General features: G+C 47.7%; 9 protein-coding genes across 9 annotated transcripts; 5 read left to right on the forward strand and 4 right to left on the reverse strand.

Annotated features, from left to right (window-relative positions):
- Positions 1-191: 191 nt before the first annotated feature.
- N7483_006137 (NRPS-like protein biosynthetic cluster) lies at positions 192-4,031 on the reverse strand (the record flags this gene model as incomplete). Its single annotated transcript, XM_057089574.1, has 1 exon — positions 192-4,031. One exon carries the CDS (start codon positions 4,029-4,031, stop codon positions 192-194), a length of 3,840 nt encoding a protein of 1,279 aa, XP_056949403.1.
- A 1,533-nt stretch (positions 4,032-5,564) lies between these two features.
- Positions 5,565-6,632, forward strand: N7483_006138 (3-demethylubiquinone-9 3-methyltransferase; the record flags this gene model as incomplete). The annotated part of the gene is made up of 1 exon (XM_057089575.1): positions 5,565-6,632. One exon carries the CDS (start codon positions 5,565-5,567, stop codon positions 6,630-6,632), a length of 1,068 nt encoding a protein of 355 aa, XP_056949404.1.
- A 420-nt stretch (positions 6,633-7,052) lies between these two features.
- N7483_006139 (arylsulfatase) lies at positions 7,053-8,976 on the reverse strand (the record flags this gene model as incomplete). The annotated part of the gene is made up of 2 exons (XM_057089576.1): positions 7,053-8,754; positions 8,822-8,976. 2 exons carry the CDS (start codon positions 8,974-8,976, stop codon positions 7,053-7,055), a joined length of 1,857 nt encoding a protein of 618 aa, XP_056949405.1.
- A 1,231-nt stretch (positions 8,977-10,207) lies between these two features.
- On the forward strand, positions 10,208-11,725 carry N7483_006140 (glycosyltransferase family 69 protein; the record flags this gene model as incomplete). Its single annotated transcript, XM_057089577.1, has 1 exon — positions 10,208-11,725. One exon carries the CDS (start codon positions 10,208-10,210, stop codon positions 11,723-11,725), a length of 1,518 nt encoding a protein of 505 aa, XP_056949406.1.
- A 1,720-nt stretch (positions 11,726-13,445) lies between these two features.
- Positions 13,446-15,465, forward strand: N7483_006141 (GMC family oxidoreductase; the record flags this gene model as incomplete). Its single annotated transcript, XM_057089578.1, has 4 exons — positions 13,446-13,557; positions 13,638-14,069; positions 14,128-14,934; positions 15,002-15,465. The coding sequence occupies 4 exons, from the start codon at positions 13,446-13,448 to the stop codon at positions 15,463-15,465; spliced, it is 1,815 nt and encodes a 604-aa protein (XP_056949407.1).
- Positions 15,466-15,558: 93 nt separating this feature from the next.
- N7483_006142 (short-chain dehydrogenase) lies at positions 15,559-16,719 on the reverse strand (the record flags this gene model as incomplete). Its single annotated transcript, XM_057089579.1, has 4 exons — positions 15,559-15,692; positions 15,748-15,873; positions 15,938-16,118; positions 16,174-16,719. 4 exons carry the CDS (start codon positions 16,717-16,719, stop codon positions 15,559-15,561), a joined length of 987 nt encoding a protein of 328 aa, XP_056949408.1.
- A 656-nt stretch (positions 16,720-17,375) lies between these two features.
- Positions 17,376-18,211, forward strand: N7483_006143 (uncharacterized protein; the record flags this gene model as incomplete). Its single annotated transcript, XM_057089580.1, has 4 exons — positions 17,376-17,411; positions 17,474-17,606; positions 17,664-17,956; positions 18,023-18,211. The coding sequence occupies 4 exons, from the start codon at positions 17,376-17,378 to the stop codon at positions 18,209-18,211; spliced, it is 651 nt and encodes a 216-aa protein (XP_056949409.1).
- A 1,415-nt stretch (positions 18,212-19,626) lies between these two features.
- On the forward strand, positions 19,627-21,416 carry N7483_006144 (uncharacterized protein; the record flags this gene model as incomplete). Its single annotated transcript, XM_057089581.1, has 6 exons — positions 19,627-19,822; positions 19,876-19,920; positions 19,986-20,323; positions 20,380-20,439; positions 20,506-20,760; positions 20,820-21,416. The coding sequence occupies 6 exons, from the start codon at positions 19,627-19,629 to the stop codon at positions 21,414-21,416; spliced, it is 1,491 nt and encodes a 496-aa protein (XP_056949410.1).
- Positions 21,417-22,432: 1,016 nt separating this feature from the next.
- On the reverse strand, positions 22,433-23,350 carry N7483_006145 (alpha/beta hydrolase; the record flags this gene model as incomplete). Its single annotated transcript, XM_057089582.1, has 1 exon — positions 22,433-23,350. The coding sequence occupies one exon, from the start codon at positions 23,348-23,350 to the stop codon at positions 22,433-22,435; it is 918 nt and encodes a 305-aa protein (XP_056949411.1).
- Positions 23,351-23,460: the final 110 nt, after the last annotated feature.

Consider the following 23,460-nt stretch of genomic DNA (forward strand, 5'->3'; position numbering starts at 1 on the left):
AGCACTTGAAGGAACTCCTTATCTATTCTGGATTCTTTGGAATTGTTCAATGAATCTGGGATACCTCATCGTGAAGCAGGAATCATTCTCAAATCTATGTACCAGAAATGAAGTCTATATCTATCCTCGAAAGCAAAGAGTACAAATGGGTCATTAAGAAAACAAATATCGGAAGAAATAGAACATGGCGCTTAAATAGGCTCATCACGCGGCTCCACCAGAATCTCGTTCACAGAAACATAGTCCGGCTGGCACAGGGCATGAACAATGGAGTTCGCCACATCAGAGGGATCCAAGATCTTAGCACCAGATGGCTCACCATACTTCTTCACAGCCTCCGCATCCGTGGACATGTTCAGCAATGGGGTTGATGTGTTTCCAGGCTGAATACTAGTGACCTTTAGCCCACTACCAGCTGTCTCTAAGCGGAGAGCTTGAAGAGTGGCTTCAACGAAGAACTTGCTGGCCGAGTACACGCCCAAACCAGGGAAGACCTTGCGACCGGCGTCTGAGGAGATTGCCACGATGTGACCACGGCCACGGGAAAGCATGCCGGGGACAGTGGAAGAGAGGGAATTTAACAGACCCTTGCAGTTCACGTCGACGGTACGCTCCCATTCATCCGTTTGGCAGTTTGACATCATTGTGAAATACATCACACCTGCACAGGCGACGAGAATATCGACTGGGCCGAGTTCATCCTGAGCAGCTTTGAAGAGTTCCTCTGTTTGACTCTTGTTAGTGACATCTGTAGAGCGGATAATACACTTCACACCGAATGATTCAACACTACGCTTGACAGATTCCAAAGCATCAAGTCTTCGGGCACCAAGTGCAACGGCGCAACCCTTCTTGGCGAGAGCAGCGGCTACAGCGGCACCGATACCGGAAGAAGCACCTGTCACAACAGCGACTTGGCCACTAAGAGGACCGCGAGAAACTGGCTTGCAAGAGCGATCGACGGCCTGGTGACGGGATGGGGGACGAGGAAGCCAGCCTCGGGCAAACCAATGGCGAGCATAGGTTTCGAGCAGTAGGATATCGACCTTGGGTCTCTCGACGGCCACGCGGAATGGCCTTGTGACAGCGTTATCCAGAACGACAATACCACGCAGGAATTCCACAGTTGGCATTCCACTGCGGAGGATATCGACGGTGAAAGCACCATCTCCACCCTTTGTTGAGCCTCGCTTTTCGGTCCAGAGAGCGACCCATTCATCCCATGGCAAAAGTTCAGTGGGGTACCCAAGGTCCTTCAGGTTTTCAAAGACAGACCGAATATTGACAGGGTCTGGATCACCAAGGTGGTAAGTGGTTTGCTCAGCCTGTGTCTGTGTGGAAAGATGAACGATAGATTGACTGACAAAGTCAACAGGTGTCATCTCCGCGCGCCAGCCTTCAACATCCGGGGCATAACCAATTCGGATAGACTCGACCAGGAGTGCAGTGAGGAGATCCCATGCATTAGCTGAGCCGTTCAAGCTGTGACCACTAATCGTACCACATCGATGAATCTTTACCGGTAAACCACGCTGACTCGCTTTCAAGACAAGCTGCTCTGCAACCCACTTGGTCTGTCCATAACCATCCAAGAGCTTCGTAGGAACCTCCGCGATATCCAACATCGTGTCTTCAGACCAACCACGTCCACCGGTTGGGGAGGGAGGCAGAACACCGTTTGTGGATACATATTGAACGGTCGCACCTCCCTTGGAAGCTAAACGAAGAATCTCCCGGGTTCCACCAACGTTGGCTCCACGGAGGGCAGCGTAAGGGTAAACAAGGTTCACAGTTGCTGCAGCATGAACGATAACCTGAATCCGGGTGGCAAGATCATCGAATGTTTCAAACGACAATCCAAACCGGGCCCGAGAGAGATTACCAGGGAGAACTTCCAGGCGCTCCATGATTGTGTCACGCCAGAGACCCAGATCAAGAAGGTTGCGACGGATGCGGGCAACACCACCAGCCTGGTCGTCATCTTCAGGGTCACTGAATCGTACCAAGCAGATAATCTTAGCTGATGTGCTTTCGAGAAGATCATGAAGCAAGAAGGCGCCCAGGAAGCCGGTGACACCGGTCAACAGAATAGTTTCTGCGGTGGCAACAGAAGTAAGACTGGTATTTGGCAGAGATTTGATGTCTTCATCCAAGGTAGAGTCTGCCAAGAGCACAGCTGGGAGGTCTGCTTGAACGGCTGCGGTATGACCATCTCGGATCGCACGCACAGTGTCCAGGTGACCGGCTAGTGTAGTATTCTCCGCCAAGCGAGGAATTGGCACACGGAAGCCAAAGTGTCTCGAAATTTTGGATGCCAGATCAGCAAGAGACAAGGAGTGACCGCCCAGATCGAAGAAGTTATCTTCAGGTTTCAGCAAGGCTTTAGATGTCTTCAAAACATTAGCCCAAATAGTAGCAATGTCATTGATTCCAATGGGGTCCTTCTCTGTGGAAGAGTCGCTACCGACTGGACTACTACTGCGAGGTGGAGGAAGGCTCTTCAAGTCAACCTTACCAGACACATCGTTAGTGGGTATCTCCTGTAGGACAACCCACAGTGCAGGGATCATATAATGGGCGAGATAGGGCTCCAGAGCTCGACGTGCCGCTGGACTGTGGCCAGATTCATTGATTTCGACTGCAGTGCGATCTCCAGTCTCACTATCAGCCACCACATACGCAACCAACTGTCGCTCCAATCCATCACCGTGGGCGATGACGGCACAGTGGCTGACAGCCAGATGCTGACAGATATCACTCTCCACCTTAGCGGGGACAACAGAGTATCCACGAAGTTTGATCATGGCACCCACTCTGCCTGTGATTTCCAAAAGCCCAGAAGGCAGTCTCCGGGCAAGATCACCAGTTCGATACATCCGCGCGCCAGGCATCGATGTGAACTTGTTAGGAGTAAAAGCCTTGGCTGTTGTCTCAGGAAGATTGAGATACTCCCGTGCGAGGAGGTCTCCACCGATGAACAGCTCACCGGCCGTGCCCGTCTCCACTTGCTCTCCACTTTCGTTCAGAATGTAGATCTGTTCTGGATCAAGAGGAGGACCGACAGGACAGTAAATAGAGTCATCAAGCATGTCTCGAATATCTCCACATGCGATTTCATGGGTTTCACATGCGCTGTAGCAGTTCAACAAACGGGTATTCGGCAAAGCGGCAATTGCCCGACGAGCAAGGTCTGTTGTTACTACCTCGCCGTTCAGCCAAAGTGTGCGTAGCTCTGGTAGACGAGATGTCAGGCGACCGGCAGAATAGCGAGAAAGCACAGTAGCCAAGAGTGTCGGAGTCATCAATGTCTCGGTAACCCGTTTGGCTGCCAGCAAATCAACCAACGCGGCAGGATCATAGCTGGCATCGTCTGGGACGGTCACAACTGTCGCACCGCGCAGCAGCGGACGCAAAATCTCCCAGATAAAGAATACATTACACGCCACCCGATCTCCGGGCTGCAAATCCTGGACTCCAAATCTCAGGTTATAAGAAAGCACGGGAGCTCTGTGAGGGTTGGCAATTCCCTTGGGCTTGCCTGTGGTGCCTGAAGAATACGAAACAAACGCCAGGCGATCCAAATCGTCATCTCCTGGCAATGGAGCAGCTTCTTTCGCATGGCCGTTGACATCGGCCGTTGGCTGGTCCAATGCAATTACAGGGCATTTGGCCTTGACTCGCGGGGCCTCCACTTGGTGGGTAATAACCACAGCGGGGTTGGCATCCTCTAGCACATCGGCCAAGAGACCTGCGGGGTATGCCAACTCGAGCACCAGAAATGCACCGCCGGCACGAAGTGCAGCCAAGCAAGCAATCACATAGTGAGCACTACGAGGAAGAAGCACTCCGACCAGCGAGTCGCGGCTCACGCCATATTCTCGCAGCCGAAGAGCCAGAGTATCCACTTCTTGGTCAAGCTCCGCGTATGTGTATGTAGTAGTTCCATCCTCCAGGGCAGTCGCATTGGGCGTCTCTTGCACTTGTTTCTGGAACAGAGCAGAGAGATCCTTGGTAGTATCGATGAAAGACATAATCGCGTTCGGGATTATAAAATTTCTGGGGAGGGGCTAAAATGGGGTGTTGCGGGGAAGAAAACGAGGGACAGGGAGGAAACCGGAGGTCCTCATGGACTCGTGTTGAAATTGTAATTGCTTTTTTCCAGGTTTTGGTTTTTTCCAAGAGGGTGGGAGGGTTTGTTCCAAAAGGAGGTGGTTCCTGGTTGGAGTTGGAAGTAAACACGTCAATAAGGACTCGAGCCAAAAAATTCCATGGATATTGCGCCATGCGCGCCTATTAATAAGATCCTCGATTCATTCGAGTGCATTCTGGCCCACAATTTCTGTTGAGATGGAAATCAAGCTATGTTGCTGGCATGGGGCCTAAACACTGCCACTAGACTGGATGTCGTTTAGTGGGGGCACCCTTGGGCGTCGCATAGAGTTTCTTCCGTTATCACGACCAATGGGTTCCCCGGTTCTTTCCCATCCGCAGACATGGCGTGCAGCGATTCGATGCCCGGGATCGAAGTTGCAGTGATCTGACTGGTGAGCCATTCTGATCGACATGAATTTTGCAGGATGCCGAATGAGGTAAATTATCTCGTGTTTATCAAAACCCAGAACACTCAGTGACATCTGGATTCTGAACACAACTGTAGCTGGGGAGATGCTATGGAGATGAAATTATGGGGACAACTTGACTTCTTTCTCCACTTCTGGTCTTTTCACATGTCAAAAAGTGCAAAACTGTTGGGAACAGGTGACTTTCACATGTTAAACGAGTGTCACTCTCTCATTGGTCAATCAAGGGTATGTCAGCAGTTTAATTGGTCGAATCCTGTCCTTGCATCTCATCTTTTTTCTTTCACAAGGCTATCAATATCAACTATACTGGGCTATCCTAGTAAGATATACATAATATCTTAACTTGATCATCCAGATCAATCCTCCATTAATCATTTGAAGGTCATATCCATAAATCAGATGTCTTTTTAGCATTAAGTACCGTGGGTAATACTACTCCGCATATACCAGTTGACATTCAGATCACGCATTTGGCAATGTTTAACATTTTATGACTGAAGTATTGCTAGACTGTAGATTTCGATAACTCGAATGCATTGACTCATTTTAATTTCGTTCAAATGGATCCCTTCAATGGTTCAAGTTCAAGTTTGAATTTCGAGTACTAGTAACCTTGGAACTGCCAGTGCCTGAATGAGACCAGTATATGTTGCGAACTTGAAAACCAGTACCTAGTAGTAGTAGTATGCTTTTAATCTGAACCTTCCCAAGAGTGAGCATAACCGGATAGTTCCAAGCTCAGATTGGGTACTGAAAGCCATGCAGTTTCTCAAAACATTTGAACTTGAAGAACCAACAGCACTGCCCTAGAATTAGAAGCGTCAACTGGTGTGGGAGGTCTTGGCATGTTTGCTCTGTTTGTCTCGGAGATCTTGCGATCGCGGAATAGCTTCAACTTTCTTGCTACCCACTTACAGCTGATTTGGAGCCCTAATTAGAGGATTGGCGGGTCCTTCCGAATAAAAAAACTCTGTCTTCACCATGCCATCTATACGCCCGGGTTTCTTGCCCTTCCGTGCAATCCGCACACCTACATCCACATCCCGACCAGCACTATGCCGGTTCCAGAACACGTCTCGATCCTCGATCGTGCATCCTAAACAGCAATTAACTCGCAATCACACTACATCCTCCGTGTCCGCCGATGAGGTTTCCCACTTCTCCGGGCTGGCCAGCTCTTGGTGGGATCCTATGGGCCCCTCAAGAATCCTCCACCTGATGAACCCTCTCCGCCACGAGTTCATCGCATCTTGCCTCGCAGAAAGCCCTCCACCTTTCTCAGATTCTCAATCGCCTAGCTCAAATACCTCCGCAAATCTTCATTATCTTGATATCGGCTGCGGTGGTGGTATCTTCGCCGAGTCACTCGCGCGCACCATCCCACTCGATTCCTCCGCTCCTGCACCAACCCCAACTCGTGCAGCTTCAATGACAGCCATTGACCCTACCACTAGCCTCATCCAGATCGCCAAAGACCACGCTCGCAGGGACCCCACTGTTGATACACACCTCCGCACTGGCAAATTCCGTTACTTAAACACCACACTGGAAGACGTGCTTGCCTCTAAATCCGAGCCCGAGGCTCCAACATCTTCCCCACATACCACCCACCCTCAATTCGACATCGTGACCCTTTTCGAGGTCATCGAGCATATCGATCCTAAGACTACCACCCCATCAGCTTTCCTCGCGAACTGTCTGCGTGCTGTTAAGCCTGGTGGTTGGCTCGTTGGTTCAACCATCTCCCGTACTTTCCCGTCTTTCCTTTTAAACCAGGTTATTGCGGAAGCACCCTGGCCTATTGGTGTCGTGCCGCGTGGTACACACGAGTGGAGTAAGTTTGTCAACCCTCCTGAGTTACATGCCTGGGCTCAAGAGGGTTTGATGCGCGCGGCTGATACCGGTGTCACCCGTGCGGGCCCTGCTGTGCTGGAGGATATGCGGTGGAAGTGTGTTGGTACGATTTATGTCCCTGGTCTGGGATGGAAGATTGTCCCTGGGTCTGAAGATTGGGGTAATTATTTCTGGGCTGTGAAGAAGGGTGTTTGATTAGTCTTGATGGGCTACATTTGTAAGATATGGTTACTTGTATACTACAATATAGATTTTGTGGATTCTTGACCTTGCGCATTAGACTCGAGCAGTAGCTACATGTAAATAAAACATGCTTTTCGCCTTAAGGTATGAGACTACAAATTCCAGACTTATACTGCACGGGCAAATTTGGGCAAATTTTCTAAAATAGTAGCGAAGTAGTTGTCTCCACTAGCCTAGGATCAAGATTATTTCCATCAACGTAGGCGATTATTGCCATGACCTACCTAATACCCAGTGTAAAAATAAGTAATGGAGCTCCATGTTTTCTTTACGACTTGGACGCAAATGAATTCTATTGATTTTCATTGATTCATGACTTTGATAAGCTATCCTTCTAATTTGAAGGTTTATTTTGTAAATTGTGACCAAGTCTTACCACTGCTTCACAGTACGCTGGAAGCGAGGAGGCTCGCGCGTAAACTTCTCAGGTTCATCACGAGCACCCTCCTTCCAGTAGTCAAACTCCATCCAAGCATTCTCAGGCATCTGTGCCTCAGTCGCCTCAAGGAACTCACCCAAATCAGGGCACAATGGGATAACGCCCGTCTCTAGAACATACTGATCCCATAGCTTAAGAAGGTGCTTAAGCTTCTCGGGTTCTTGCTCTGCCAAGTCGTGAATCTCACCGGGGTCTTCAACGAGGTTGTACAGCTGCCACTTCTCAGGACCCTTAGGCTTGGGAATGAAAACAATCTTCCAGTCGGCGCAGCGGAGAGCCGCACGTCCACAAGTTTCCCAGCCCTGGATAAAGTCCTTCGGGTGGATACGCTCTTCTTGGCCTGTGGCCCATGGTTGCCAGCTACGGCCTCGCATGGAGACAACTTCACGGCCTTGGTATGTTGGAGCGGGGTGCTTCACACCCGCCATATCCAGAATAGAGGGTGCGAGATCCATGACAGTGGAGAATTGGTCGGTGATACCGCCCTGAGCAGGTGTTGCGTCACCGGGCTTGAGATTAATGTTCTTGGGGAAGCGGCAGGTGAATGGAACACGAACACCACCCTCAGTGGTGTAGGCTTTGTACAGACGAGAAGGAGCGGTAGAGGCCTGCGCCCAGCGAGGACCGTACCAGATAAATGAGTTACCAGCACCCAGGTTCTCGAGACTGTTGTCATAGTATTTCTGTAGATGGGGCATCACGCCGTTTTGGACCATAGGGTAGGCTTCGTAAGCGGCACCCTCTGCGCCATTGTCGGACATGAAGCATACAAATGTGTTGTCCAGTTCGTCGATCGAGCGCAGATATTCCACAACTTTGCCCACATTGGTATCAATGCATTCCACCATTCCGGCGAAGACTTCCATTGACACGCAGGACTTCTTCTTCTCCTCTGGTGTGTATTCGTCCCACTCCTTAATCTCATCGGCGACCACAGGGTGAGCCTCGACGTCCTCCCTGACCATACCCAGCTCCTTCAATCTTTGTAGACGCTTCAGGCGAAGAGCATCGGGACCCTCATCGTAGACCCCGCGGTAGTGGTCAATGTATTCCCTGGGAGCCTGGAGAGGCCAATGGGGCGCTGTGAAAGGAAGATAGCCAAAGAAGGGACGATCGCCGTTTCCATCGGGTCCAGAACTACCACCAGACTCTTTCCACTCGCGAAGGTAATCGATCATCTTGTCACCATAACCATCTGACGAGTACCAGCGTTCGGGAAGATGACGCACATACTCGCCATCCTCACTATGCAGACCAATGTAACTCGCCTCAATGAATGTAGGAATATCATCATTATCACGCAATTGAGGTTCGAAGGCGTAGTGATTGGAGCAGGCGGGAAGGTGAGCGAACGACCGAACAAATCCACGTTTATGAGGTGAGCGCTCTGGTGTTAGACCCAAATGCCACTTGCCAGATAACATGGTGTGGTACCCCGCATCTCGCAACACTTCGGGAAGTGCCACTACACGCTCATTGAGATACCCCTCATATCCAGGCATACCTCGCTGCGGGGCAGTGCTCATTGCAGATCCCTTGGGGCCATTTTGACCAGAGATGTTGGTCCATTCAATCAAGTTTCCTAGACCTGCAATGTGGTGGTCGGTACCAGTCATGATCATAGCGCGAGTTGGACTATTGGTTAACCCTCCAGTAAGCTCCACTGACACTGTTGCTCTGGGAGCTCCGAAGTAAGACTCACCTGCATGCTGCAGCGGCATGGAAATCAGTGAACCGCAATCCTTCCTCTGCGATTTTATCAATGTTGGGAGTACGAATCTCTCCACCGAAGCAACCCACATCGGAGAAGCCAAGGTCATCGGCGACGATAACGAGGAAGTTTGGACGTTTAGCCATGATCGTTACTGAGCTGAAGAGAGGATAAAACAATACAAAGCGAAGTTGAGAGAATGAGACAGGTAAAGTCTCTTGGAGAGCTGAAACCAAAACACAATGAGGGGAAGCTGCACCCCCAGCTCTTATAAAGCTCAAACCGGCGAATGATCCGATCCCTGCATCACATTACTTGTACATCCTGCGCCATGATTTCGTGCTCGGCTGGTATCAATCGCTACTCGGCCATCGGCAGGGGGAGATGGAGAAAATATGGGGCGGATCCATACATGGTGCATACATGGTCCGTTTGATTCTACCAGTCATGGATCAGGGGCACCTCTCCACACTGGTTTGCCAGTTGACTGATGACCTCGGACTTATCTTCTTTCTCGAGCTTCGGTTACTCGGATATCCATGGTCTCCACCGGGCGTCATCGGTCCGTGCGCCACTGATCAAATTATGATAAGAGCTTTGAGCAAGGATCTTAACGAGGAATCCGGTATTCTAACTGGATATCTTGGGTTCATACAGGGCCGGTGCTCGATAGTGTCCACGATCAAGGCACCTAGCGCTGACGTTCAATGAAGTCTTAAAATTGCACTTTTGCGCAATCGATACATTCCCCTTGGATTCTTCCTAGATTCTTCCTACTTTGTTCGATCACCTTATAACGGGGTAAATATTGTACATAGGGGCCAGGCTTGGTCTCTCTTCTCTTAAATAGCCCCTCTGCCGATCGGGGACGCGTATGGTACGATCGCTGTCGATTTTTTCTCAATGTGGTTCCCATAGACAAGTCTGAAGTGTTTCATCGGCCCGAAACCAAAGTTATAGAACTATAGATTGGCATAGATCGTGTTGATCTTCGAAGGTAAGCCTACAAATTCTTTACTTTTCTGTCATTTCTATCCTTTGGGCTCTGCTCTGGAGGTTTATGGAGTCTTTCAAATGCACACGCGGCGGGATACCGTTTTCGGCCATGTGGACGGGATTGTCCCACCGGATCTCCGCTGGCAAGCTCTTTCACTTTCAGTGCATCTCTCCCATCCAATGCGTCGAAATTCGAGCAGAAATCTATTATAGATCACGCTGTGGCAAAGGGGGACATCTCCAGATTATATACAGACCTGGTCTGGTGCATTGTCTCCCTTGGAGCACTTCCTTTATTCTCCCCTTGATTCCTCCTGACTAAACTCAAATGGAATGAAGAAGCATTGACGAACTACCAAGTCACCCACCTGTTGGATCACCATGATGAGGCCGAAATGGTACCAGGCCATTGTGGGAGGAATCATCTTGACCTTGGGGTTACTGTTCCTGGGATCTCGGCTTTACGCGCATTTCAGTCGCTGGAATAACGATCTCGGAATAACAATCTTCGACGGCCATCTACCCCCAGTACCTCAATACCAAGATACCGACACTGCCTCACAAAACCCCTCCACTTCCGATCCGGAAATATCGAAACCGTTACAAGATTCATCACAGGAGGATATAGTCGACAAGCCCTCGGCGCCAAGGCCCACCCCGACGGGACCTACGGGTGAATGGAGCTTAGCTTGGAATAATAAGAACACATGGCCGGACTGGTTGAATGCATCGCCAACTCCGAACGGGGCCAGCAAAAGCCTGCCGACACATTCTATATCGCACGAGGAGCTTTACAGATATGTTCATTCCATCATGCATTTTAATGACGAATGGCCATTCGAGCGCGTATCTTGTCCCTCGGGTATGGGCTCCAGATATGAGAAGTTAAAGAGCGATGCGGACGGCAGCGGCAAGGCGCGATACTTCTTTGCATTGAATCTCTTGGACGCAGCCGACGCCCTCCCTCGATTGATGAGTACCATAATTGAGACTATAAAGTATTTGGGACCCGAGCGTTGTGCGATCTCCATCGTCGATGGAGGATCTCTGGACGGAACTTTGGAAATCCTCACTGTGATAAAATCGAGGGTTGATGATTTGGGAGCGCAGTTCTTCCTTGCGACCAGCAGGGGCAGCTCAGATGATGCCCAGTCGGGCCAAAATGCAACACTTGCAGACCTCCGCAACCAGGTCCTCGAACCACTGAAAGCTAAAGATGTGGAACCACACGCTCTGTCAAGTGTGTATTCATCCGACACTGTGGTTATTTTCCTGGATGATATCGCCGTGTGTCCTGAGGACATACTTGAATTGGTCTTTCAGCATGTTAATCAAGGTGCTCAGATGACATGCGCATTTGATTGGGTTCTCAATGGGACTGTGTTCCACGACGTCTGGGAATCGCGATCACTGGCCGGTAATACCTTCTTTGAGGTTCCGCACGATGGCTCATTGACACATAGTAAAGATATGTTCTTTGATGACCCACCCAATAAGCGGCGTTATAAAAAGTCCCAGCCCTTGCAGGTGTACTCATGTTGGGGCGGTATGGTGACATTGAATGCCACGTCATTTGCTGAAGACACCTTGAAGTTCCGATCGACAGAGCAGACCGATTCTGATTGTTATATGGGCGAGTCAATGTTGCTGGCCAAGGATTTGTTTAGTCAAGGGCTTGGCAAAATTCTAGCTGTGCCTTCGGTGAACGTGGCCTACTCGGATGATGAGGCTACTAAAACGAAACAAACCAGGGGATATGTCAGTGATCATATCAAAAATGACAATCCAGAACTGGATACAAAGGAATTTGTTCAATGGAAACAGGATCCACCTGAGCTGGTCAAATGTCTTCCCCTTTCTGAACAAGTAGCCTGGACTGAGTGGATCCACTCTGTTTGAGGCTTTAGCTTGTTCCTTCTATTTTTTTTTCTCATTTTTCTCTACGCTTTTTAATGATCGGCAACGAGCGAGATATCCTTGGCGAGGAGTTAATGGCATTCAAGGCGCACCACATACAGGTGGAACATAGAAATTCGCACAACTTTTTGTGTTTTCCCAGTTGTTGATAATTTTTCGGATTTCTATCGAATATATACATGTTACACATATTGAAGTGCATCTCACCGAAAATCCATCGTCCGATAACTGCCAGTGTCAGTTTAGTGTCAGTGGGCCGATGTCGATTCAAGCTCGGATACGGAGTCCTAAACGCGGGGAAGCTTCACCCATCAACTAAGTTGGACTTAGACCAACTTCAGTTCATCTGGTTTCAAGTGCTCCTTACTGTGATCACCATGAACCCATAATCATCGAACCAAAAGAACACAGCATAATACCTACCCGACTCCATTTTATCTCTTAAGTGGTTGCCTACTGCATGGCGTGATCTCCCCACCAGGTTGCGCCCTCGGCTGTCGGCTGTATGAAACCAACCGGACCACCTACAAATCTCCAAGCTGTGCTACAGTAATGCAATTCCACGGTTTTCCCAGAGATCGACGTGCATGGGATCCACCGGACCTTGCGTTTCAGGAGAGCTTGATTCATTTAAGTCGTTTGATGCGCTGACGAATTTCGTTGTGGGATGATGCCATTGCTTCACCGCTAGAATGAAATAATTGAGCTGTTCTCATTGTCATACAGGCTAGCAAAAGATGTTCATGAAGATCTTTTACCAAGGTTGCCCCGTACCCAATTCACGGTTGAGGGTGTCACGCATAGCGACTTGATACACAGTCATCAGCAGATCAGTACTGGTTGCGATGCTTTCCATCCCACAACGAATTGACTGGCCAATATCGAATCTATGCAGATTCAACTTCAGATCATTGCGAGATAGACATCTGGAGCTTGAATGGCTTTCCAATATTTAGGAGACGTCCAGTTCGTCTCCAATTTGGAAGAATATACCCCCTGGATGATTTTCCTACGGTATTCCAAGTTGTGGTGTGGACTATACACAATAACACCGCTTCAATAACTGTATACTAGTCAAAAGTCTGAATGGACTCCGCAGGGCTTGCGGGTACAGTCTCAATCCCTATCCTTCATTTCAAACGTATTCTATCTGCAATTCAAATATTTGAATTAAACGGATTTTCATCTCACCATGTCCTCTATAGGACCTTTTGATCACATACTTGATGGTTTCACTGAGATCAATGTCTAAGAGAATGATTATCATTTGAATAATGAATGTTCTATATATACTATAGTAGCTACTGGTATAATGAGTTGCAGAAGAAAGGGCATAGTCTGATCCTCGGCTCTAGGTGCAAATCAGCTTGAAAGCAGCACGCCTGAAATTTCAGAGTGCTCTAAGTCCTTGCCACTTCGGTCATAGCTCCGCCAGCTACTGACAGATTTAGCTTCAGGGAGATATAATGCTTTATACCAAGCCAGGAACATGAGAGGGGGAAATGAGACAAATAATTCACATGGAGTTCGGACCGTGCCGCGGGAAATCGAGATTGCGGGGAAGGAGGAGTCTTGAGATCATAACCGAATATTTAAGAACACTTTCTGTACACCCTCAGAGATCGACTTGGAAATCTGGAATATATCCACTCAAAGCTCTATCATTACCAGTGTTCTGGAACTACTACTGGAATAGCACATCATGGGTCGAAATCCGATGGAAAATCCAATTCACTATGCTACTCCTCAACTTCGAGTAGGACCACCTGTTACTTATGCGGCAGCTCAACGTACTCTCAAAGGCTATGATTATGGTGAGGAACTCCTTCAGAACTATACTGCGAGGGATCAATCTCACATGGATACTCCTGCTAATTGACATGGCTACTCAAAGTGATTATCGGAGCAGGCGCAGCAGGTTGTGTGTTGGCCAGCAAGCTTTCCGAGGATAAGAACACATCCGTTCTCCTCCTTGAGGCCGGTGGAAACAATGAAAACGTTCTCGCAAGCAAAGTTCCTCTCATGTTTGGTGAATTGTTCCACAGTGAGCATGATTGGGATTACAATACCGTGGAACAGCTTGCTCTAGCTTCCCGTAAGCTCTACTGGCCTCGGGGACGCATCCTTGGAGGTTCCACTTCGCTTAATGCCATGATGTATCACCACTGTGCAAAGTCAGACTACGATGAATGGGTCTCTGTGCATGGGTGTCAGGGCTGGGGGTATGATGATCTCGTGCCTTATTTCCGCCGCATGGAAAAATTCACACCTAACCCTTCTCGGCCTGCCATTGAGGCTGGAAATAGAGGCGCAGAGGGGAAATGGAGTACGGGGTATTCCTGAATCAGAGATAGGAGAGAAGGGCTTTATTCCTGCGTGTGAAGAGGTAGGGATTCCGGCGATTCCAGATGTCAATACCAAAGAAGGTACACTGGGTGGTGTCACTCGTTTCCAGACGTTCATTGATCAGAAGGGACAAAGATCTTCCATGGCGACTGCTTTCCTAACACCTGAGGTACTTAAGAGGCCTAATCTCTATATTGGCTGTCATGCTCATGTTACCCGGGTGCTCTTTGATTGTCTCACAACTGAAGTACCCACTACCATCGGCGTCGAGTTTCGAAGCAGCAAAGACCCCAACAGTGAGAGCTTCCAAGTCCATGCTAGACGAGAGGTCATCCTCTCAGGAGGAGCAATTAATACACCTCAGTTGCTACTAATCAGTGGAATTGGTCCCGCTGACGAGCTGACTCCTCTGGGAATACCGATCATTAACAACAGCAGAGCAGTTGGCAAGAATTTGAAGGATCACCTTTGTCCTACGCCTATTATTTGCAAAGCAAATCCTTCATATACTCTGGATTATCTAAAGAGCCCTATCAAATCCTTACCGGCTCTTCTTCGGTGGAAGCTATTTGGAACTGGGCCATTGACGAACAATGTTGGCGAGGTGGCTGCCTTTCTGCGAACTGTTGACTTCAATTTCTCTGAGTCAAGCAGTCATCCGGCTGATTTCACATCGGGGTCCGTTGGACCGGATATTGAATTGATTGCTGCGCCCCTGAGTTTTATTCACCATGGTGAAGAGCCAGCTGCCGAAGGGGAAGGAATGTTTAGTATAGTGCCTACTCACCTCCGTCCACTTAGCACAGGAACAATCAGTCTCAGAAGCCGAAATCCGTTCGATCACCGTGAGTGGATATGATGTTTCCATACTGTATCACTTTACTTTATGTTGACAGAATGGTTATCTTCTAGCAATAATCAATCCCAAATACCTGTCCGATGAATCAAATAACGATCAAAAGGTTATTCTGGCAGGACTCCGAGGTTGTCTCCGCATAATTCGCAGCGCAGCCCTTCAAAAATACTTTGAGCCCGTCCCTATCAACGACGATCCTGCATCTAAGTGGTGGCCATATTCGAGCAGCAATATTGAAAAGATCTCAGATGAGGATCTGGTTCGCTTCATGAAGGAAAAGGCGTTCACTCTTGACCATCCGGTGGGAACTGCACGTATGGGTCCGGACCCAAGTAGCAGTGTTGTTGATTTACAGTGCAAAGTGCATGGTGTTAAAGGGCTACGTGTGATGGATGCCAGTGTTTTTCCTGAGCAGATTAGTGGGCATCCTACCGCTCCTATTGGTGCTATGGCTTTTAAACTTAGCCAGATGATCAAGGAAGGGAAAACACCAGGTACACCGCTATCAGCGCATCTTTAATGAATTTGACCTGTACTAGAATTTTACTATTTATTGCGGATGGTAGTTCAATATGGGAATGGAGTGGATTCTGTCAGATCGCTATCTTGTTCATCAATAGTTGAACTCTTGTCCAACAAGTGTTTCACTGAGCTTCCATAACTCTTCCGCATCTGTGGGATCTCGGGCCCAAGACTTATACCCTCTTATTTCCAATACTTGACTATCTCTCAGGTGTCTTCCGTTGACTGTATGATCGCTTTAGCTCACTTGCATCTCCAAGATACGGTATCTTAAGCTTACCCTGCTGTGTGATTGACTCGTGAAATGCTCCGAAGACATAAGTCGCGACTCCCTGCTGCTGGGTTTTGTAATCAAGACCTTCATAGCTGGTGAACCTTGGCAACCCAAGCTGGAATCCAATTCCGCCTATGAAGTACATTAGTGGGCGCTGACAAGCTTTAAAGATAGATTCAATGATCCTAGGACTCACCAAGCTCTTCCCATGCATCTTTATCCAGGTGGGAGCTGAGATTGGTGAAGACTGAACCTGGATGAAGGCTCACACAGATGAGTCCTTTCTTGGCCAATCTTGCCGCAAGTGCAACAGAGAATAGCATGTTCGCTGACTTGGATTGGCCGTATGCATACCATCGGTTATAGTACTGGCCATCCTAAAGGCATTCTCATCAGCCTACTCACTCAGAAAATCATATATGTTTAACGTACCTTGAAGTTATAGTCCTCAAATCTCACTCGTGATAACTCGTGACCAACGCTTGAGACGTTAAGTACGCGGCTACTCCGACTTCCATCTTCCGAGATTAATTTGCCCATTATCAGATTTGTGAAGAGGAAATGTCCAACATGATTGACTCCGAATTGAAGTTCGATGCCCTCCTGTGTCTGACTGTAGGGAACTGCCATCAACCCTGCGCTGTTGACGAGTACATCGATGTATGGGACATCTTCATAGCTGTTCACTTCCTGGGCCGCCTCGCGGATTGAAGCTTGAGAAGACAAGTCGAGCCTCAGGATACGGATGGCGATTGCAGGTCCAATTTCCTTGATTGAGGCGGCGAGTTCTTCCAGCTTGGAAGTATCACGGGAGGCGAGAATTATCATGGCCGGGGCGTGCACACTGATCGTCATGGCAAACTTTGCAGCAAGACTATTGGGCGAAGGTCCAGTGATAAGAATGATCTTGCCCAGAATTTCATCGGAACAGACGGAGGCTACCTCCTCACCAGTGGTATCGTAGTTGAAGTTTGACATAATTGGACATAGCAAGTAACAAGTCCTGGAGTTAGGAAAGGAAATTCGAGTGATGAAGCTTTGAAAGATGCGGAATGCTGCAAAAAACGCGGGACAATACCGGTCATTTATAGATTTCTCCAGCTTGAATCTGGTCTATAGAATCTCCATATATGATCAGAATAAGGGACATCGCGTAGAGACGATCACTTCCCAATTCGGTGAATTAGTTTGGACTGTTGCCCATACTGGGCTTAGCGTGGTCCTGAGATCTTAAGCCTCGGAGCTAAGACTGTTAACTACGTCCATTCTCCGCTACTAATACATCAGGGATTCCTTGATCTCTGACCTTTTTCTGCTTTTGCTAATTTTTCTTGATACTGACTTCCTAGTTCAGCCTCCAAGTGAACCATTAGAAACAAAATCAATGCATTCGTCAGCCGAGGTGATATTTCCTGTCGGAGTTCGGACTGATAATGATCAACCCTGCGTGTTTCCCTACAATATTGGTCCCACCGCGTTGAAGATAGCAAACAAGAGAGGAAGACCGAAAGGAAGTGGGTTCACCTATTTCCACCCTATTTGGGGTACCAAATATTGATCTTGGTACACAGGTACCAAACGCTTGGCTTTGACCGCAAATGATCACCTCTTAGCCGAAAAGAGATCGAAGCAAAATGTTTTTGAATTTGTCCACATTACAGGTCGATCGGGTATCCCAGATACTGAGTCTAGAAAGGCTATTCGTAGGCGGGTCATGATAAACCATTTCCAGAACAGCAGCAAGAAGGATAATCAAGAGCGCCCTTCAATTGTCAATACTCCGTGTCCTCAGATTGCGGGCGTGGATCCATTCAACACGTTCCCGGTTATTATCGAGCCATATATGCATGATCTTCTGAAATACTGTGAGTTTTAGAGATATCTGGACTAAATAAAAGACATACAGCTGACTCCTGTACTAGATGTTACCGTTGGATGGAGGAGATACTACTCGATTGAGAAATATACCACCTTAAACCCCATGACAGACTACTGGCTACCGATGGCCATGGTTGATGATGCCTTTTTCCACATTATCCTTGGCTGTGCGAACTCACATTTCTCACCTGACGAACCGGATAAGCCAGATCATAACTACCTGGTCACTATCAAACACCTGAATGCTGCTATCGCAATTGTGAATAAGCGCATCCAGAATGACAAGGTTCCCACTGCTGCCACTCTCGTTACTATCTCAACAATAGCTATGATAGAGGTAAGACTCTTAGTCTTGAAACATATTTCAAACACCTAAAGTTTTGGATATTGATACACGGAGCAGAAGAACAGGGGATCACATGAGAACTGGAAAATTCATATGCAGGGTCTTCACAAGCTAGTCACCCTTCGCGGTGGCTTGGATGCACTTGAGGCACAGCCCCTCGCAATAGGAAAAATATACCGGTATGAGTTAGACTATTTCAACTTCATTCTACCCAATCTTCCGTCTCGGACTAATTTTCCTATCTAAAGAGCCGATCTAGTTGGATCTATAGATGCGGTTCAGACACCTTACTTTTCCAATCGGACACTTTTGAGCCCCTTCAAAAATCACATACCGACTATCAACATCGGGTTCAAGGTGTTGCATGAGATGGTCCCGTTTGATGATGCATTGATCTCATATATTCAAACTGCAACAGAAATCATCGATTCGCTAAAGAAATTAAACAAAACGGCCGGCCACACTGAGGCAGCCCGTGTTCGTTACTGGACCACCGCATTGCAATACAATCTTCTTTTCACAACATATTCAAATCCAATACACGAGATATGTCGGCTTTCAATCCTCTTATTCTCGGAACTGCTTGTCAATCAAAGCTGTTCAAACTCCAGTCCATACGAAGTCTTGATCGCCAAGATCACGGCAATCTACAAGTCCACTGAAACGGCATGTACAGATTTCTCAAGCCCCAGCATACTTCCACCGCAGTTGATACTCTGGTCATTTTACCTTGCTACCTATGCCACTGCGACAAAGAAGACGGTTGACAACTGTTGCAGTATTGCTGCTTGCGCTGCAGTGGAGTTGGGTTTATCTACAGATGAAGAGGTGGTATCTGTCTTGAATCGATTCTTGTGGGATTCAGCTTTGGAGATCAATAGGCCATCAGTTTCAATTCAAAATAAGATGGAGGGAATATAAATCATCATGCTATACATACTGTTCCTGCCAGACCATATGACTTCAAGTTGGAGTATACTAGTATTCACATCACCATTTTTTCTATTCAAAAATTAGATTCGTTGATGAACCATTGATCCTTTATTAGCTCCATTATTTTTGCTAGAAGAGGTGGAGTTTTGTTCTTGTATGGAACAAAAAGCAAACATTGAGAAGTCTCAACTGCTGGATATCTGGGGCGTCTCATTTTTCTATAACCTCAGGTTATTCCATTATCCACTTTCTCCATTTCATTGCCACTGAGGTAAAAGTCGAACATTTCAAGATGAAATAAAGTCTACCGCTAAGGAAAATAAGATCTACTAACCCACATTCAAGTTTATGAATGGATAAATCATCCCGCATAACTACGATGTGGTCCCTAATTCAATTTTAATCCCCACCCGAGCTCGTCATCGCGACCCCGGAATTGCTCATCACCTTCACCTCGTTTTTTCTGCCAATGTGTGCCACAATTACTTTTCTTCGAGATATTATTCGCCATCTCTGAATCTGAGTTTCTCGGCCGGGAAATAGCATGATGCAACACCTTGAATTTATATGCGCTTGTTCTCGTATTGGGAATCGCGTGAAGCCCAGAATGGATGGTGTGCTTCAACGTTTAAAACCCATGCTTGTGCCTAGTTGTTTTGTCAATTCAGTGGCACGCTGATTTCAGCCCAAGATCTCTGGCCTCACATTTTGATCCTTGTGTGGGCATCATGGCTACTCTAGATGAGAAAAAGGATGTCGATACAGCTACAGACCTAACAAATGATGTTGTGCCTTCGCCTTCATCGAGTAGCGTTGCTGAGGCAGTCGGTATTGACGAAAAGTCACTGCTACGCAAGTTGGACTATCGATTGTTGCCGCCATTGACCTTGCTGTATCTGTTATCATTTCTTGATAGAAGCAATGGTTGGTTCTCAAATTCCTGCGCGATGGTAGCCGTATGCTGATGGGTTCGAAAGTTGGAAACGCCAAACTTGAAGGAATGACTACTGATCTCGGAATTTGTATGTTTTATTCTTATCGCACTAGCATATTCGCTATGAACCCTGGATTGACTAATTACCTAAAGCTGGGGATCAATATCTCAATGGTCTAACTCTATACTTCGTCGGTTACGTTCTATTCGAGATTCCATGCAACATCATCCTCAAGAAGGCTACGCCGAGAGCATGGTTGCCCACATTGACTCTGATCTGGGGTATCGTCGCCACGCTTTTAGGAGTGGTCCAGAATTACTCCGGGTATCTTGCCTCGAGATTCTTTCTGGGTGTTGCTGAAAGTGGCCTCTTCCCAGGAGTTGTCTACTATATCTCCATGTGGTATAAGCGGAATGAGCAGCATTATCGTGTTAGTCTCTTCTTCAGTGCTGCTAGTCTTGCTGGTGCATTTGGTGGCATTTTGGCATGGGTAATTTCCACTCCAGGACTCGGAACCGTTCAGAGCCAAATGCTAACTATGTCTAGGGTATCGCGCATATGAGTGGTACTGGAGGCTATAGTGGTTGGAGATGGATTTTTATTCTTGTAGGTCCCGGTTATGATTCTCAATCTCGGCCTTTGAGACTTACACTAATTCCATTGCTTCACTAGGAGGGATTGGTAACAGTACTTGCCTCCGTCATCGCCTATTTCTGGGTCTACAACTATCCCTCGACCGCAGAATTTTTGTCAAATGAGGAACGAGAGTTTATTCAGTTCCGATTAAAACATGACAGTGATGCCGCACAGGACGAGAGCTTCACCTGGTCAGCTGTTCTAGATGCATTTAAAGACCCCAAAGTGTGGCTATACTGTGCTGGCTTCCATACCATGTCACTACCTCTATATACGCTTTCCCTTTTCTTAGTGAGTCATCTCAAGCTTTGACTCTTACACACTATATTCCTAGTACTAACGCGTTGCAGCCTACGATCATCAAGGAACTCGGATACTCATCAGCTCAAGCCCAGCTGCTATCCGTACCACCCTATGCTGTGGCTTTTGTCATGACACTTACTGTTGCCATTGCATCAGAGAAACTCCGCATTCGTGCCCCTTTCATAATGGGCACATCGGCCCTTGCATGCATCGGATACATTCTACTCTTATCAGACCATGAAGCGGGTGTGTCATACTTGGGGACTATCTTTGCTGCTGGTGGTATCTATCCTTCGGTCGCGATTGTGTTATCTTGGCCTGCGAATAATGTTTCCGGGCAAACAAAGCGATGCATCGCTAATGCTCTGCAGATCAGTGTGGGCAATATCGGTGCTGTGATCGGAACGCAGCTGTATCGTACGGAAAGTAGTCCACGCTTTTTCCTAGGACATGGATTTGCGCTTGGATACCTGATTGCTAATATCTTCGTCGTGGGAATTTTGTGGCTTGTTTTACGTAGGGAGAACAAGGCCAAGGCTGTAGAGATGGAAGCCAAAGAACTGAGGCCGTTTGGTGGAGACGTTGGAGATGGAGACGGAGAGTTTCTAGGCGACAAGGATCCTAGATGGGTGTTCCAAACATAGCGAGGCCGCTCTACATGTACAAGCCAAACTTATCCTTCAACTAGCACAACTAAATCTACACAAGCAAAGAGGTCAACATCAAAGCATTGATATTACAAGAGAGAATTGGTTGTCATAAGAATGAAGAATCTTGAATTGACTAAACTAGGTTGACGAGCATGTATCTCCCACTTTTTGACACGCACAGCCCCACGTAGAGGAGCGGACGCAACACGAAGGAGTCTCCAGAAGGATCTTGTCCAACTGCAAGGTCTTACTATTGGCACAAATTTGACCTCGATAATCATTGAGCAATGGACGAACGAGACTTCGAAAGTGCCGGTATAAACCGGGAATTGTATTCGACGTGGAATCGGGATGAATCTGTTGATTAGTAGTACGAAAGTAGGTATTGGTGAGCAGCACCAGAGCCATGGCAACACCTCATGCGAAACGAGACATAATGATCCGCAAGGGGTCCAAGGACTGGCGACAGCTGCAGGTAGTTCTAGTAGGTTCATTCCCGCTGACAGTAGACAGCATAATGACTTCGTCGTGTGCATATTCGAAAGACCATGAACAGTCAATCAATAGACTGCGACGCCTGATGCAAGACAAAATCCAGAATTTGGATTCAGATTTGTGTGCTCAAAGCGAACCCAACCACCTCTGAAAGAAACAGTAAACTGCATCCAACGTCAAGGGTCGAGATTATAACGAGCATTGATCGCTCTGGGTCTCATGCTAAAATTTGCGATATGGAATGAGTTTCCGTCCGCAAGGGTATGATGGAGACCGTGAATATGTTGAAGAAGAGAAAATGGAAAAATCGCGAATTCGGGAAGAAAAACCACCGATGATTATGTAATATACACGTGATTTCAGTAGTCGCGATTGTGGATCCCAGCCATCTTCTACGGAGATATGTACAAGCACAGTACGGACTCTACAAAGTACTCCGTGAACATCGAAGATATCAATTTTTTTTTATTTTACCCTCGGTATTGAATAACCTTGAACTAATCACAGATGAAATATCAGACAAGACTCTTTCCGAAAAACTCCACCAACTTAGCTCCAGCCTCATCAACCTTATCATACAGATCCGCATGCGTGAGCCCATCCACCACAAAGCACTCCTTCGGCTCCTTCGCCTTTTCCACTCCATCCTCGCTTAACCACTTGGTCGCAGCCTTCGTACCAGTGATCATCAGTAATGGCCGCGGGCTAATCATATAATTGTGCGCAAATGCATCAAAATTGGCCATGATGTCCCATCCTCGAGCCAAGGTCGTATTAGTCGCACGCGGATGGAACGCTCTCGGTGTACGATAGTAGTTCATCAGATCTCGGAAAGCCTCCGGCATATCTTCAGGTGCATCCTCTGGTTTGTTTGGGAGCATATGAACGATGGGGACCTTCTCACCGTCCACATCACTGTTCCGATCCTTACCAGCTGCTTCGAGCTGGGTTTTCAAAATATCCAGGTTGGATGTATCTTGTTCGAAGCCACGCCGAGCCATCTCTCCCACGCAAACTGCTGCAGAGGTTGCGACGGCTTTGATGCGGAGGTCGGTCTGCGCGGCGAAGGGTGCATACCCGCCCGAGGCACAGATTCCCAGCACGCCGATCTTGTCAGAGTCCACTTCCTGTCGGCTAACCAGGTAGGTCACGGCGCATTTTATGTCTTCGACGCGCTGGTAGGGATCTTCCAGATTGCGAGGTTCGCCTTCGGATTCGCCTTGGTAGGCTGCATCGTAGGTCAGGCAGCTGAAGCCTGCTTGGGAGAGTACTCGAGCGTAGTTTGCGGGTGATTGTTCCTTGATGGAGGTCCAGGGATGAGCGATGATTATCGATGCACCGGCACGATCTGGAGATCCAGGAAAGGGTGGGTAGAAGAGACCGGCAAGCTTGTAGTTGCGGGAGAGGAATTGGACCTTTTGAGGCGACGACATAGTTGTAGAGTTTCAGGCTCAGAGATAGAATGGCTAGATAGCTATTTTTCAGATGAATTGATGTTCTTGTATATCTCTTTTTCACTGCGGATTTCTGCATTTTATAGTAT

The sequence above is a fragment of the Penicillium malachiteum genome (genome assembly GCF_028827825.1).
Source record: "Penicillium malachiteum strain IBT 17515 chromosome Unknown utg000002l:1.0-8849297.0:1.0-8852440.0, whole genome shotgun sequence".
NCBI classification, from domain to species: Eukaryota; Fungi; Ascomycota; class Eurotiomycetes; order Eurotiales; family Aspergillaceae; genus Penicillium; species Penicillium malachiteum.